Below are 16,716 nucleotides of genomic sequence, written 5' to 3'. Positions count from 1 at the left end.
AGCCTCTCCTCAGTGTAAGACACATGAAAGCCCGCATGGAGTTTGCTAAAAAACACCTGAAGGACTCCAAGATGGTGAGAAATAAGATTCTCTGGTCTGATGAAACCAAAATAGAACTTTTTGGCCTTAATTCTAAGCGGTATGTGTGGAGAAAACCAGGCACTGCTCATCACCTGTCCAATACAGTCCCAACAGTGAAGCATGGTGGTGGCAGCATCATGCTGTGGGGGTGTTTTTCAGCTGCAGGGACAGGATGACTGGTTGCAATCGAGGGAAAGATGAATGCGGCCAAGTACAGGGATATCCTGGACAAAAACATTCTCCAGAGTGCTCTGGACCTCAGACTGGGCCGAAGGTTTACCTTCCAACAAGACAATGACCCTAAGCACACAGCTAAAATAACGAAGGAGTGGCTTCACAACAACTCCGTGACTGTTCTTGAATGGCCCAGCCAGAGCCCTGACTTAAACCCAATTGAGCATCTCTAGAGAGACCTAAAAATGGCTGTCCACCAACGTTTACCATCCAACCTGACAGAACTGGAGAGGATCTGCAAGGAGGAATGGCAGAGGATCCCCAAATCCAGGTGTGGAAGACTTGTTGCATCTTTCCCAAAAAGACTCCTGGCTGTATTAGATCAAAAGGGGGCTTCTACTAAATACTGAGCAAAGGGTCTGAATACTTAGGACCATGTGATATTTCAGTTTTTCTTTTTTAATAAATCTGCAACAATGTCAACAATTCTGTGTTTTTCTGTCAGTATGGGGTGCTATGTGTACAATAATGAGGAAGAAGAATGAACCTAAATGATTTTAGCAAATGGCTGCAATATAACAAAGAGTGAAAAATTTAAGGGGGTCTGAATACTTTCCGTACCCACTGTATACCCCTAACCCAGAATCTGCGTAGTGGGGTCACCCTGACATGGCAGAGTTCGGTCACCCTGGCATGGCAGAGTCAGTTCATACTAAACTACACTACGGTCACCCTGACACCTTTAACTATCCCTACAAAAACTAGATTGTTGAATCTAAATATAGTGGTATATAGTATCCTAACTACACTGCATATCCCTTTCCTCACACTAAAAGCAGCAGGAGAAACACAAATGCTTCCACTCTCTTCCTCAGCCTCTGTATTACAGTGCTAGAGGTTTGGCGGGGCTATGTTATATACTGGGGGGCGTATTCCCCCTCAATTGGCTTTTACTGATGTTTCTGGGCCAATCATGGGCTTTTAAAGCCTAGTTCCTGTCCCGTTGCATTTTGGGCGGTTCTGGTGGCCGAATTTCGAACTTTTACCGCAAAAAGTTCGGAATTTGGCCGAATTTCAAACACCCAATGTTCGGGTCAAACCGATGGTCGACCCGCACCGTCCGATCATCCCTAGTTGAGTGGACTCATCCCTGTTTTTTAAATTTGTGTAAAAACCTTTATGCATCTGTTTGGAGCAGATCATACTGAACCACAAATTCACTATCTTTCATCTTGGTGACTCATCTGGCCATCTATGATCAGCCTTAGTTAATTGCAATACCAGAATTTTTAATATTCTCTCCTCTACTTTTCTCTTCTCATTCTAGGAAATTTTCTACCGCTGGACACTGAGGTAAAATGGGACACAGGCTTTGAGAACACACTGACAAACATTTTGGATTCAGACCGAGAAGATTACTCTGCTGATTTCATTGTCCCGTTATTTATCTACAAGTAAGCAGAAATCCCAAACTGAATATCACATACATACTGTGAATCTATTGAAATTATTTTAATATTGTAGACAGTTGAAGACTTTCTTCTAGAGATGGCCTTGCAGTTCGCCCGGCGGTCGGTTCGCGGCAAATGTTGCTTGTTCGCTACCCGCCAAATTTTCGGACACATGGCGTAGTTCGCGGCGGACATATTTGTTTACATTGGGCAGAACTTTGACTCGTGACACAGCCGTCAGGTGGAACGGGACAGACAATTGAAACATTCCAGCACATGGACAGTCCCCCTACCCTATAAATAGACCAGAGCAGGCAGCCATTTCACATTCCGCTTTCTGCCAGTGTAGGGAGAGGTCTGCTGTGCTCATTAGGGAGAGTTTGCTAGACACATATAGCGCTGTGAAGATCCACAAAAGTCCTTTTCAGGGCTGGTATTTCGGTATAGGCCTTCTACAGTCTCTTTTCAGGTTAGGGACAGGTATCCAGTGGTTTCTTTAGGGGCAGTTAGAGATCGGCTGCAGTCACAAATCGCTCTGTCAATATCCACAAAAGTCCTTTTGAGGGCTGGTATTTCGGTATAGGTCTAGTATCTTTAGAGCTTAGGGGCAGGTATCCTGTGGTTGCTGTAGGGGCAGTTAGAGATCAGCTGCAGTCACACAGAAATCGCTTTGTCAATGTCCACAAAAGTAATTTAAAATGCTCTAATGTCGTTTTAGGGTCTATTATAGTCTCTTTACTATAGGGCCAGGTATCCTGTGGTTTCTGTAGGGGCAGTTAGAGATTGGCTGCAGTCACACAGAAATTGCTCTGCTAATGTCCACAAAAGTCATGTAAAGGGATGCAAATTTTCTGGTATTGCTGTGCAGTGCACTAAAAAGGGGGGGGGGGAGGGGTGTAATCCACAGTATAATATACTTTGTAGAAAGCATATTATAGTGGATTAGTACTATTATTATGCACTGTGCAGCATTGTGACAGGTGTGGTGGTGAGACTGAGCGTTTCTGCAGTAACACAAAACACAGTGACAAAAGCACTTATAATGTATTATAACTGGTCTGATAGACAAATTGCCCCCCCCCCCCCATGCCACATATTGAAGTGGGGTGTTATTTAACAGTATAATTTTCTAAGAGTGTATTTTAGTCCTGCAAAAATTTGGCCTCTCGCTGTGTAAACAGTGCTACACACAGTGACAACAGTTACTGGCCAATTATTTGTAGAACTGGTGTAATAAACCTGTGCCCCCCCCCCCCAATGCCACATATTGAAGTGGGGTGTTATTTAACAGTATAATTTTCTAAGAGTGTATTTTAGTCCTGCAAACATTTGGCCTCTTGCTGCGTAAACAGTGCTACACACAGTGACAACAGTTACTGGCCAATTATTTGTAGAACTGGTGTAATAAACCTGTGCCCTTCCTGGTTGCCAGAATATTGTGCCTTCAACAGCCGATATCTCGCTTGTCTCTCCTGCTGCTGTCCGTATCTTTGCTACCATCCGTTATCGACACTTGGCTTGTTCCTCGACTACTCTTCTGCTTGATCCCAACCTGCAACTACTGGTTACCGACCCTTGGCTACTCCTTGACTACGCTTCAGCTTAATCCCTATCTGCTACTGGACTCTGACTTGCTCACCTCATGGTGGGGCGATCTTGAGGACCGCGACCTGGTGCTAACAAGCAGCAAAATCCATCTCCACCTTCAGGAGAGCTGGTGAAGACCGGTTAGTACTTAGACTCCGCACCTCAGGTGAGCCTGCGTCTTCTGCCTGGGTGACCTGCCAGTGTTCCTATCCTGCTGGTTCCTGTGTGACCTGCGACTGCTATAGCTACTGGTCTTCGAGCCTGACCCCGGATCGTGACAGAATATTCTGGCCCAAAACATGGAGGCCGCTATAGCAAGCATCGTGACTCCTCTTAGGCAACAAATCGCTGAGCTGCAAGAATTAGGTGTTACCTGCCAAGAAAAAGTTACTAAACTATAAAGTCTATTGGAAAGACAACAGGAGGAGATTCATGCTCTGCAGAGACTACTACTGGACAGAGGTGATACTATCACACATATGCCTCAGCCTTTACCATCCAAGTTTAATGGAGACTGCCATCATTACAGAGGTTTCCTAAATCAGTGTCATTTATATTTCCAAACACACCCTGCTGCATTTCCTTCTGAGAAGAGGAAGGTAACCTTGATTCCCGAACTTCTGACTGGAGAAGCTCTAGCTTGGGCCTCCCCATATATTGAACAGGACAGTGCCATTTTAAATAATCTGCAGACCTTTTGACCGCAATGAATAAGGTTTTTGATGATCCCAACCGCTGTGCTACTGCTGAAGCAAAGTTGCATAGTCTGAGGCAGGGAAAACGCTCTGTCCCTAAGTACACAGCAGAATTCAGATGTTGGGTTGCAGATACTACTTGGAACCCTGCTGCGCAAAAGAGTCAGTTTCGCCGAGGGCTTTCTGAACAGGTAAAGGATGAGCTCGCTAGGGTTGAGACTCCTGATGATCTTGATGCCTTCATCCAATTATGTATCAGAATTGATCAGAGACTTACAGAAAGGAGGAAGGAGAGGCTGGGAATGTTTGCAAGTAAGAGTGGCATGCGTTTCTCTGCTACTCCATTTGTTCAGCAGGATTTCAAAGTTGCTCCTAATTTTAACACTCCTGAGCCAATGCAGGTAGATGCAATTAAGAGATCCATTTCCATTCAGGAGAAAGAAAGAAGACGTTCTGAGAACCTATGTCTTTACTGTGGGGATTCTGGTCATTACGCAATTAACTGCCCTAACAAGGTTAGAAGAACAATTGCATTGGTTGATGTGATCACGCCTGAACAAATAAACTTCATTAGCCAGTCCATCTCCCCATTGGTCCAGGAAGAAAATAAAGTAAATTCTTCACTACCTCATTTTGTCCTCCCTATTAAACTTATCTCTGAGGGCATTGAGATTCCTTGCTCTGCTATGCTGGACTCTGGTGCAGGGGGTAACTTTATGGACATAGACTTTGCCAAAAACAATAAGATTCAGACAAGAAATAAATTAGCCCCAGTCGATATGGAGACAGTGGATGGTTCACCCTTAACTTCAGGACCTGTTACTCACGAAACAGTCCCTTTGGTTCTCCAATTTGAGGCTAACCATCGTGAGATCATCAGTTTTCAGCTGATTACGTCACCTAAATTTCCTGTGACCTTGGGCATCCCTTGGTTTTCCACCCATAATCCCTCAATCAATTGGGAAGCACGAGTTATACATTTTACATCCCCCATTGTGAGGAATACTGTAGAGAGCCTTGTTCAACTAGTTCTCCACAGATTAAGGAAACGCAGTTGGATGTGGTTACAGCACAGTCATATCCCAAACTGCCTCCACAATACCATGAGTTTCAGGATGTCTGTGATAAGAACGTCGACCAGTTACCTCCTCATCGCCCATATGATTGCCCCGTTGAGCTACTCCCAGGTGCAGAAATACCTTTTGGCCGCCTATTCAATTTATCTGAACCTGAATTAAAGGTGCTCAGGGAGTGGCTTGATGAGAATTTAGAGAAGGGGTTTATTAGACACTCAACATCCCCTGCTGGAGCAGCCTTGTTCTTTGTTGAAAAGAAAGACTCTACCTTACGTCCATGCATTGATTACAGGCACATGAATAAAGTTACTATTAAAAACCGTAAAAGGTGATAACTCCGATTACACAGCTGACAAAGAAAGGGGTGCCCTTTGTGTGGTCATCTAATGCCCAGGCTGCTTTTGCTAAGTTAAAGACTCTGTTCACTTCTGCACCAGTATTGGTACATCCCAATCCTGAGCTACCTTTTGTAGTGGAAGTGGATGCTGCTGACTCTGCTGTGGGTGCTATCCTTTCTCAACGAAGCGGTGAAAAGATGCAGCTTCATCCTTGTGCTTACTTTTCTCGTTTAATGTCTTCAGCCGAGAGGAATTACGACATAGGGAATAAGGAGTTACTGGCAATTAAGGAAGCCTTTTCTGAATGGAGGCATTTGCTGGAAGGTACTAAGCATCCTGTGACCGTTCTCACTGATCACAGAAATCTAGAATTAATTTGTTCGGCCAAAGGATTGTCTTCTAGACAAGCACGTTGGTCGCTGTTCTTTTCTAGATTTAATTTTATTATCTCGTATAGACCTGGGTCAAAAATTGTAAGGCTGATGCCTTATCACGGATGTTGTGGGGGCCTTCCCAGGAGAACAATGCTGAATGCACAATCCTGCCTCAAAAGAACTTCCTAGGTGTCACAACAAGTTCAAAGGCATTCTTGAGTCTCCTCAAAGAAGGGTACGAGAATGACTCACTCCTCAATAATCCTCCTATGGACATCAATCTTGAGTTCAAGAATGGCTTTTGGATTAAAAAGCATCGCCTCTATTTATCTGAGTCTGCTCGGGATGAAGTCCTCCGGTTGAGTCATGACTCAAAACTTGCTGGACATTTTGGAGTTTCTAAAACAGAGGAACTTTTATCACGTTCCTTTTGGTGGCCTGGGTACAAGAAAGATGTTAAAAGGTATGTAGCCTTCTGCCTGACCTGTGCACGCAATAAGTCACCCCGAGCTTCTCCTTTGGGGTTGCTCCAACCACTCCCTATCCCATCAAGACCATGGGGGTCAATTTCTATGGACTTCGTGGTTGATTTACCCCCCTCAAAAGGAATGACCACTATCTTGGTGGTCGTTGACCGCCTCACCAAGATGGCTCACTTTATACCAGTTAAGGGGGGTACCCTCTTTTGAACAAACTGCAGAGTTGATGGTTAGAGAAGTCTTCAGACTACATGGAATTCCTGAAGACATTGTGTCAGATCGAGGAGTACAGTTTACTTCAAAGTTTTGGAAAAGCTTTTGCTCAGCTTTAGGAGTAGCAATCAACCTGTCTTCTGCTTTTCATCCTAAGTCTAATGTTCAGACTGAGAGGACCAATCAAACTTTAGAACAGTACCTTCGATGTTTTGTTAGTTATCTTCAGGATGACTGGGTGGACTATCTTCCCACAGCAGAGTTTTCTTACAACAATTCTAGACATAGCTCAACCTCTTAAAGCCCGTTTTTCTTAAACAATGGTTATCATCCAGTTTTTATTCCTGATTTCCCTATCTCAACTCCAATTCCTGCTGTAGCCAACAGATGAACTATTTTGCAAGAGATTCAGGAGAAATTAATAGAGACTTTGAAGGAGGCTCAGGAAAGTTACAAGAAGGCTGCTGATAGACATCGCCGATCACTTCCTACCTTTCAAGTGGGTGACAAGGTTTGGTTATCAACCAAAAATTTGAAGGTCCATGTTCCATCTGCAAAGTTGGGACAGAAGTTTGTGGGACCTTTCCAGATTTCTGCTCAGGTCAACCCCGTCCCTTTCCGTTTAAAACTTCCCGACAGTATGAGAATTCACCCGGTTTTTCACATATCACTTGCTCAAGCCATTTATGGAAAATCCCTTTCCTGGAAGAATTCTTCCGCCTCCTCCACCTGTTGAAGTACAGGGTGAAAAAGAATTTGTAGTGGAGAGAATTCTTGATTCCAGGATCTTAAGGAATAAATTACAATATCTGGTTCAATGGTAAGGATATGGACCAGAAGAAAATTCCTGGGAGCCAGAATTTTGTTCATGCCCCTAGATTAACAAGGGAGTTCCACCAGAGGTTTCCTCTTAAACCTGGTCCTAAGAGGTCCAGCGGATGTCCTGGGAGGAGGGGAGTACTGTCAGGACCCGGACTTGAACCTGGGACCTCCATGGTGTCTGGCAATGACTCTACTCGCTGAGCTACCTTGAATGCTGGACAGCTCCCTGGACAAATCCTTGAATGATCCTGCTGTGAATCCTTATTGCCTTGAATCTTGAACCCTTTGCTCCTCCCATGAACTTCCTGTTATAAGCCATGTCTTTGCACTTCCTGGTTGCCAGAATATTGTGCCTTCAACAGCCGATATCTCGCTTGTCTCTTCTGCTGCCGTCCGTATCTTTTCTACCATCTGTTATCGACACTTGGCTTGTTCCTCGACTACTCTTCTGCTTGATCCCAACCTGCAACTACTGGTTACCGACCTTTGGCTACTCCTTGACTACGCTTCAGCTTAATCCCTATCTGCTACTGGACTCTGACTTGCTCACCTCCTGGTGGGGCGATCTTGAGGACCGTGACCTGGTGCTAACACGCAGCAAAATCCATCTCCACCTTCAGGAGCGCGTGTGAAAACTAGTGTTGAGCGAAAACGGACTGTATTATTCGGGTCCGTACCGGATGATTGGATTTTTGCTACCCGGACACGGACCCGAAAACTTTACTGTATGTTCGGGTTTAAAATCCGTGTTTGGTAATTTTATTTCCTGTTTTGTATGTAATGGCGCGCTTTTAATGGCGGGCTTTCAACAGCCAATCAACAAGTGTTTAACTGGTGTGCCTTACGCCATCCCAGCCATGCCTACTAATGTATTAGTAGCTGTGATTGGCCATCTGAAGCATGTGACCCATGTCTTTATAAGCTCGAGAGACACAGCGCGGTGCGTCAGTCTGCTGTAGTGTAGGGAGAGAGCACACATCATATGTGCTGGCTGCTGCTGATTAGAGACAGACAGGGAAAAACAACATTGTGCCCGAAAAGAATGCAGGGACAGGTCGGAGTGTAGGCAGGGAAAGATATTTGAGCATTTTAGGGACAGACTGGAGAGATTAGGCAGGGACAGATAGGAGACACAGGACAGAAAAATCGCCCGTTAGCGATCTACATTGATTTTGCTGTGTGGGGGGTAGTGCAGTGAACAATCTTTTTGCCCTCACTTGAGCCCACTGAGGAGGAGGAGGAGGGAGAAAAAATATATTTTTATCAGTCTGTTGTGTGCAGCGTTCAGCAATATTTTACTACAGATTGCTGTTCTAATCTGCCATTTAAAAATTACAAAGTTAAAGGGGAATTTTTTTTTCCCCTTCATAGCCTGCTGCTCACCGTGACATAAAACATAAGACACTGCTGTGTTCACATGTGCTATTGAAAAATCACCAATTTTATATACTTTTTTCTATTACGCTATTGAATATACACCCTTTTGGGGTAAAAAAAATTTAATTGCGGCATAGTCTGTATCGGTACGTGTGAGATACACCTTTCCAATTTTTTGGGCGCATCTTACACCGCCGAGGATTGCAGGGTGCTTCAGTTTGCCTCCTGTTCCGAACTCCTCCTACTCCTCATCCTGCCTTTAGGGTACAAAAAATTGTAATCGGGGCCTAGTCTGGGTTTGTACGTGTGAGATACACTTTTTTATATCATAGTTTCTATTCCGCTGTTCAATCTACACCCTTTTGGGTAAAAAAAATTAAATTGCGGCATAGTCTGTATCGGTACATGTGAGATACACCTTTGCAATTTTTTGGGCGCATCTTACACCGCCGAGGATTGCAGGGTGCTTCAGTTTGCCTCCTGTTCCGAACTCCTCCTACTCCTCATCCTGCCTTTAGGGTACAAAAAATTGTAATCGGGGCCTAGTCTGGGTTTGTACTTGTGAGATACACTTTTTTATATCATAGTTTCTATTCCGCTATTCAATCTACACCCTTTTGGGTAAAAAAAATTAAATTGCGGCATAGTCTGTATCGGTACGTGTGAGATACACCTTTCCAATTTTTTGGGCACATCTTACACCGCCGAGGATTGCAGGGTGCTTCAGTTTGCCTCCTGTTCCAAACTCCTCCTACTCCTCATCCTCATCCTGCCTTTAGGGTACAAAAAATTGTAATCGGGGCCTAGTCTGGGTTTGTACGTGTGAGATACACTTTTTTATATCATATTTTCTATTCCGCTATTCAATCTACACCCTTTTGGGGTAAAAAAAATTTAATTGCGGCATGGTCTGTATCGGTACGTGTGAGCTACACCTTCCAAATTTTTGGGGCGCATCTTCCACCGCAGAGGATTGCAGGGTGCTTCAGTTTGCCTCCTGTTCCGAACTCCTCTTACTTCTCATCCTCATCCTGCCTTTAGGGTACAAAAAATTGTAATCGGGGCCTAGTCTGGGTTTGTACGTGTGAGATACACTTTTTTATATCATATTTTCTATTCCGCTATTCAATATACACCCTTTTGGGGTAAAAATAATTAAATTGCGGCATAGTCTGTATCGGTACGTGTGAGATACACCTTTCAAATTTTTGGGCGCATCTTACACCGCCGAGGATTTCAGGGTGCTTCAGTTTGCCTCCTGTTCCGAACTCCTCCTACTCCTCATCCTGCCTTTAGGGTACAAAAAAATTGTAATCGGGGCCTAGTCTCTGTTTGTACGTGTGAGATACACCTTTTTATATACTTTTTTCTATTCCGCTATTCAATATACACCCTTTTGGGGTAAAATAAATTAAATTACCGCCGAGGATTGCAGGGTGCTTCAGTTTGCCTCCTGTTCCGAACTCCTCCTGCTCCTCATCCTCATCCTGCCTTTAGGGTACAAAAAATTGTAATCGGGGCCTAGTCTCTGTTTGTACGTGTGAGATACACCGTTTTATACAATTTTTTTCTATTCCGCTATTCAATATACACCCTCTTGGGGTGAAAAAAATTAAATTGTGGCATAGTCTGTATCGGTACGTGTGAGATACACCTTGTTATATATTTTTTTCTATTCCGCTATTCAATATACACCCTTTTGGGGTGAAAAAAATTAAATTGCGGCATAGTCTGTATCGGTATGTGTGAGATACACCTTTTAAATTTGTTTGGCGCATCTCCTTCAACCGCCGAGGATTGCAGGGCACTTCAGTTTGCCTCCTGTTCCGAACTCCTCCTACTCCTCTTCCTCATCCTCCATTTAGGGTACAAAAACATTTAATCGGGGCCTTGTCTGTGTTTGTACGTGTGAGATACACCGTTTTATAAATTTTTTTCTATTCCGCTATTCAATATACACCCTTTTGGGGTGAAAAAAATTAAATTGCGGCATAGTCTGTATCGGTACGTGTGAGATACACCTTTTAAATTTGTTTGGCGCATCTCCTTCTACCGCCGAGGATTGCAGGGCGCTTCAGTTTGCCTCCTGTTCCGAACTCCTCCTACTCCTCTTCCTCATCCTCCCTTTAGGGTACAAAAATTGTAATCGGGGCCTTGTCTGTGTTTGTACGTGTGAGATACACCGTTTTATAAAATTTCTTCTATTCCGCTATTTAATATACACCCTTTTGGGGTGAAAACAATTAAATTGCGGCATACTTTGCATATTTGACTGTGAGATACACCCGTTGTATTTGTATACTGTTTTTCTATTCCGCTATTTAATAAACACCCTTTTGGGGTAAAAAAAAATTAAATTGCGGCATAGTTTGCATATTTGACTGTGAGATAAACCCGTGCGATACTGTTGTTGTTTTGTTCCGCTATTCAATAAACACCTTTCTAGGGCAAGATCATAAATTACAGAAATATGAGGAGAACCTCAAATAGGGGCCGTGGCCTGGGTCGTGGTGCTGCTGGTAGAGCTCCTGTTGCAAGGAGAGGACGTGGTCGATCTGTGCCAGCTACACGCACAAGTGAAACACCTTCCTCAAGTGTGAGTAGGCGACAGAACCTGCAGCAGTATTTGGTAGGGCATCATGCGCCTCTACAAGTGTTGAGGCAAGAACAAGTACAGGCGATAGTAGATTGTAGAGTGCCCTAATGGCACACTGGGTAATAAATGCAGTGGCGGCTGGGCCTGAGGCGGATAGCAATTTGGCGCATGTCCTTCCACCACCGAGGATTGCAGGGCGCTTCAGTTTGCCTCCTGTTCCTAACTCCTCCTACTCCTCATCCTCATCCTGCCTTTACGGTAAAAAAAATTGTAATCGGGGCCTAGTCTGGGTCTGTACGTGTGAGATACACCTTTTTATATCATATTTTCTATTCCGCTATTCAATCTACACCCTTTTGGGTAAAAAAAATTAAACTGCGGCATAGTCTGTATCGGTACGTGTGAGATACACCTTTCCAATTTTTTGGGCACATCTTACACCGCCGAGGATTGCAGGGTGCTTCAATTTGCCTCCTGTTCCAAACTCCTCCTACTCCTCATCCTGCCTTTAGGGTAAAAAAAATTGTAATCGGGGCCTAGTCTGGGTCTGTACGTGTGAGATACACCTTTTTATATCATATTTTCTATTCCGCTATTAAATATACACCCTTTTGGGGTAAAAAAAATTTAATTGCGGCATGGTCTGTATCGGTACGTGTGAGCTACACCTTCCAAATTTTTGGGGCGCATCTTCCACCGCCGAGGATTGCAGGGTGCTTCAGTTTGCCTCCTGTTCCGAACTCTTACTTCTCATCCTCATCCTGCCTTTAGGGTACAAAAAATTGTAATCGGGGCCTAGTCTGGGTTTGTACATGTGAGATACACTTTTTTATATCATATTTTCTATTCCGCTATTCAATATACACCCTTTTGGGGTAAAAATAATTGAATTGCGGCATAGTCTGTATCGGTACGTGTGAGATACACCTTTCAAATTTTTGGGCGCATCTTACACCGCCGAGGTTTGCAGGGTGCTTCAGTTTGCCTCCTGTTCCGAACTCCTCCTACTCCTCATCCTACCTTTAGGGTACAAAAAATTGTAATCGGGGCCTAGTCTCTGTTTGTACGTGTGAGATACACCTTTTTATATACTTTTTTCTATTCTGCTATTCAATATACACCTTTTTGGGGAGAAAAAATTTGAATTGCAGCATAGTCTGTGTTTGTTCATCTGAGATAAACCTTTTTATATACTTTTTTCTATTCCGCTATTCAATATACACCCTTTTGGGGTAAAATAAATTAAATTACCGCCGAGGATTGCAGGGTTTTTCAGTTTGCCTCCTGTTCCGAACTCCTACTCCTCATCCTCATCCTGCCTTTAGGGTACAAAAAATTGTAATCGGGGCCTAGTCTCTGTTTGTACGTGTGAGATACACCTTTTTATATATTTTTTTCTATTCCGCTATTCAATATACACCCTTTTGGGGTGAAAAAAATTAAATTGCGGCATAGTCTGTGTCGGTACGTGTGAGATACACCTTTTAAATTTGTTTGGCGCATCTCCTTCCACCGCCGAGGATTGCAGGGCGCTTCAGTTTGCCTCCTGTTCCGAACTCCTCCTACTCCTCTTCCTCATCCTCCATTTAGGGTACAAAAACATTTAATCGGGGCCTTGTCTGTGTTTGTACGTGTGAGATACACCGTTTTATAAATTTTTTTCTACTCCGCTATTCAATATACACCCTTTTGGGGTGAAAAAAATTAAATTGCGGCATAGTCTGTATCGGTACGTGTGAGATACACCTTTTAAATTTGTTTGGCGCATCTCCTTCTACCGCCGAGGATTGCAGGGTGCTTCAGTTTGCCTCCTGTTCCGAACTCCTCCTACTCCTCTTCCTCATCCTCCCTTTAGGGTAAAAAAATTGTAATCGGGGCCTTGTCTGTGTTTGTACGTGTGAGATACACCGTTTTATAAAATTTCTTCTATTCCGCTATTCAATATACACCCTTTTGGGGTGAAAACAATTAAATTGCGGCATACTTTGCATATTTGACTGTGAGATACACCCGTTGTATTTGTATACTGTTTTTCTATTCCGCTATTTAATAAACACCCTTTTGGGGTAAAAAAAATTAAATTGCGGCATAGTTTGCATATTTGACTGTGAGATAAACCCGTGCGATACTGTTGTTGTTTTGTTCCGCTATTCAATAAACACCTTTCTAGGGCAAGATCATAAATTACAGAAATATGAGGAGAACCTCAAATAGGGGCCGTGGCCTGGGTCGTGGTGCTGCTGGTAGAGCTCCTGTTGCAAGGAGAGGACGTGGTCGATCTGTGCCAGCTACACGCACAAGTGAAACACCTTCCTCAAGTGTGAGTAGGCGACAGAACCTGCAGCAGTATTTGGTAGGGCATCATGCGCCTCTACAAGTGTTAAGGCAAGAACAAGTACAGGCGATAGTAGATTGCAGAGTGCCCTAACGGCACACTGGGTAATAAATGCAGTGGCGGCTGGGCCTGAGGCGGATAGCAATTTGGCGCATGTCCTTCCACCACCGAGGATTGCAGGGCGCTTCAGTTTGCCTCCTGTTCCTAACTCTTCCTACTCTGCTTCCTCATCCTCTACCGCCTCCTCATCCGGTCAGCGTAACACCTTCACCACCAACTTCAGCACAGCCAGGGGTAAACGACAGCAGGCAGTTTTAAAACTTGCCTGTTTGGGGGAAAAACCACACACCGCGCAGGAGTTGTGGAGGAGCATGGAAAAGCAGACAGATGAGTGGTTGCTGCCAGCGAGCCTCAAGCCCGGCCTGGTGGTGTGCGATAACGGGCAAAATCTCATAGCAGCTCTGGGCCTAGCCGGTTTGACGCACATCCCTTGCCTGGCGCATGTGCTGAATTTGGTGGTGCAGAGGTTGCTTAAAAATTACCCCGATATGTCAGAGCTGCTGCACAAAGTGCGGGCCATCTGTGCGCACTTTCGGCGTTCTCACCCTGCTGCTGCTCGCCTGTCAGCGCTGCAGCGTAACTTCGGCCTTCCCTCTCACCGCCTCATATGTGATGGGCCCACAAGGTGGAACTCCACCTTGCACATGCTGGAAAGACTGTGCGAGCAGCAGCAGGCCATAGTGGAGTTTCAGCTGCAGCACGCACGCGTGAGTCGCTCTGCGGAACAGCACCACTTCACCACCAATAACTGGGCCTCCATGCAAGACCTGTGTGCCTTGTTGAGCTGTTTTGAGTACTCCACCAACATGGCCAGTGCCGATGACGCCGTTGTCAGCTTAACTATCCCACTTCTATGCCTCCTTCAAAAAACAATTTGGGCGATGATGGAAGAGGATGTGGCACAGTAGGAGGAGGAGGAGGAAGAGGGATCATTTCCAAGGCTTTCAGGGCAGTCATTCACAAGTGGCTCCGAGGGTGGGTTCCTGCACCCACAAACGCCAGGTACACAATTGTCCAACAGGGGCACAGTTCTGGAGGATGAGGAGGATGAGGAGGAGGAAATGGAGGAGGAGATGGAACCATGTTCACAGCAGGGTGGCACCCAGGCCAGCTCATGGCCATCACTGGTGCGTGGCTGGGGGGATACAGAGGACACACACGATACACCTCCCACAGAGGACAGCCTTTCGTTGCCTCTGGGCAGCCTGGCACACATGAGCGATTACATGCTGCAGTGTCTCCACAACGACCGCCGAGTTGCCCACATTCTAACTTGTGCTGATTACTGGGTGGCCACGCTGCTGGATCCCCGTTACAAGGACAACATATCGTCCTTAATTCACTCACTGGAGCGTGATCGCAAGATGCGGGAGTACAAGCTCACGCTGGTAGACGCGATGCTGCTGGCATTCCCACCTGACAGCGGGGCCACATTGGAAGCACAAGGCCAATACAGAGGAGGAGAAGGAAGAGGTCGCCAACGCAACCAGGGCACCGCCAGCACCTCAGAAGGCAGGGTTAGCATGGCCGAAATGGGGAAAAGCTTTGTCAGCACGCCACAACAAACAGCAGCACCAGCAGCTCATATGGAACGTCTTAGCAGGAGGCAGCATTTTACCAACATGGTGGAGCAGTATGTGTGCACATGCCTACATTTAGTGAATGACGGGTCTGCCCCCTTCAACTTCTGGGTCTCCAAATTGGGCTCATGGCCTGAAGGTGCTAGCGTGCCCTGCAGCCAGTGTATTATCTGAACGTGTATTTAGCACGGCTGGGGGCGTTATCACAGACAAGCGCAGCCGCCTGTCCAGAGACAATGTGGACAAGCTCACGTTCATTAAAATGAACCAGGCATGGATCCCACAGGACTTTTCCGTACCTTGTGCAGAATAGAGATGGATACCGACCTTACCCAGCCATTGTTATATTTTTGATCTTTCTCACTCTTTTGGGGTGTACCCTAATTTAAAATGACTAAAAAAAAGCAGTTTTGGCTACCTCGTCCCCCTCCACCGCCGCTTCCACCTACACCGCCACATCCACCGCCACCTCAACCTCCCTCCTACTCCATATGGGCCTTGTCCTTCACAGATGAAGAAAATTGTTTTATTTTTCTGTTTTTTTTGTTGTTTTAAGTTATTTCATTATCCACACTTGCCATGCTCTTAACTACATTTTGCTGCCATTTGCAGCACTCTAGCCCTTTCCATTGTTTTTTTAGAGCCATTTTAGTGCCTGAAAGTTCGGGTCCCCATTGACTTCAATGGGGTTCGGTGTCCGGGTAAAGTTCGGAAAAAGTCCGGGACACGGACCCGCACTTTTTTTTCAAGTTCGGCCGAACCAGCCGAACACAGACATCCAGGTGTCCGCTCAACTCTAGTGAAGACCAGTTAGTACTCCGCACCTCAGGTGAGCCTGCGTCATCTGCCTGGGTGACCTGCCAGTGTTCCTATCATTCAATGAGATCACCAAACTGGTCAGTCACGGCCAGGGCGCCATAAGTGACATCACTCCTTACGCCTTCTTTCTGGAGCGTGCATTGCGTCGTGTCATTGATCAAGCCGTCGAGGAGCAGGAGCAGGAAGATCAGGAAGTCGCAATGTTGGATGAATTCCCAGGGAGTGCTACTCCATCTGAGACAAATCAACAGCAGGAGTCTGAAGAAGAGTCAAAGGAGGAGGATGGTGTTGGGGGGAATGAGGAGGAGCAAGAAGAGCATGCTTCAAACCTTTCTGGGATCCCTGGTGTTATCCGTAGATGGGGGGAGGAGAACGAGGACGACATTATCCTGGATGATGAGCTGGAAGCAGGCCACTATACAGCTTCCAGTTTAGTGGGAATGGGGGCCTACATGCTGCAGTGTTTTAAGGGGAACCCCCATATAAAACGCATAAAGGCCAAGGACCAGTACTGGGTGGCAACGTACTTAGACCCCCGGTACAAACACAAAATGGCGGAAATGTTACCACAATCACAGAGGGCGGTCAGAATGCAGCACTTCCAGGCCTTGCTGCGTGAAATGCTGCATTCTGCTTTTCCGTGTGCTGGCAGAGGAATT

At 45.4% G+C, this 16,716-nt stretch overlaps 1 protein-coding gene across 1 annotated transcript in view; it reads left to right on the top strand.

Annotated features, from left to right (window-relative positions):
* The window catches only part of LOC309558458 (uncharacterized protein), a gene marked incomplete at its 3' end in the record, with an annotated part of 148,825 nt that overhangs the window by 46,463 nt on the left and 85,646 nt on the right, over window positions 1–16,716 (top strand). Inside the window, exon 2 of the mRNA XM_082261530.1 lies at window positions 1,583–1,709. Coding sequence (XP_082117656.1) covers window positions 1,583–1,709 — 127 coding nt within the window. The remainder of the gene's footprint in view (window positions 1–1,582; window positions 1,710–16,716) is intronic.

This window comes from Pelophylax lessonae, assembly GCF_965119305.1.
Source record: "Pelophylax lessonae genome assembly, chromosome: 6".
In the NCBI taxonomy this organism is placed as follows: domain Eukaryota; kingdom Metazoa; phylum Chordata; class Amphibia; order Anura; family Ranidae; genus Pelophylax; species Pelophylax lessonae.
This window is presented reverse-complemented; position numbering and strand designations above follow the sequence as displayed.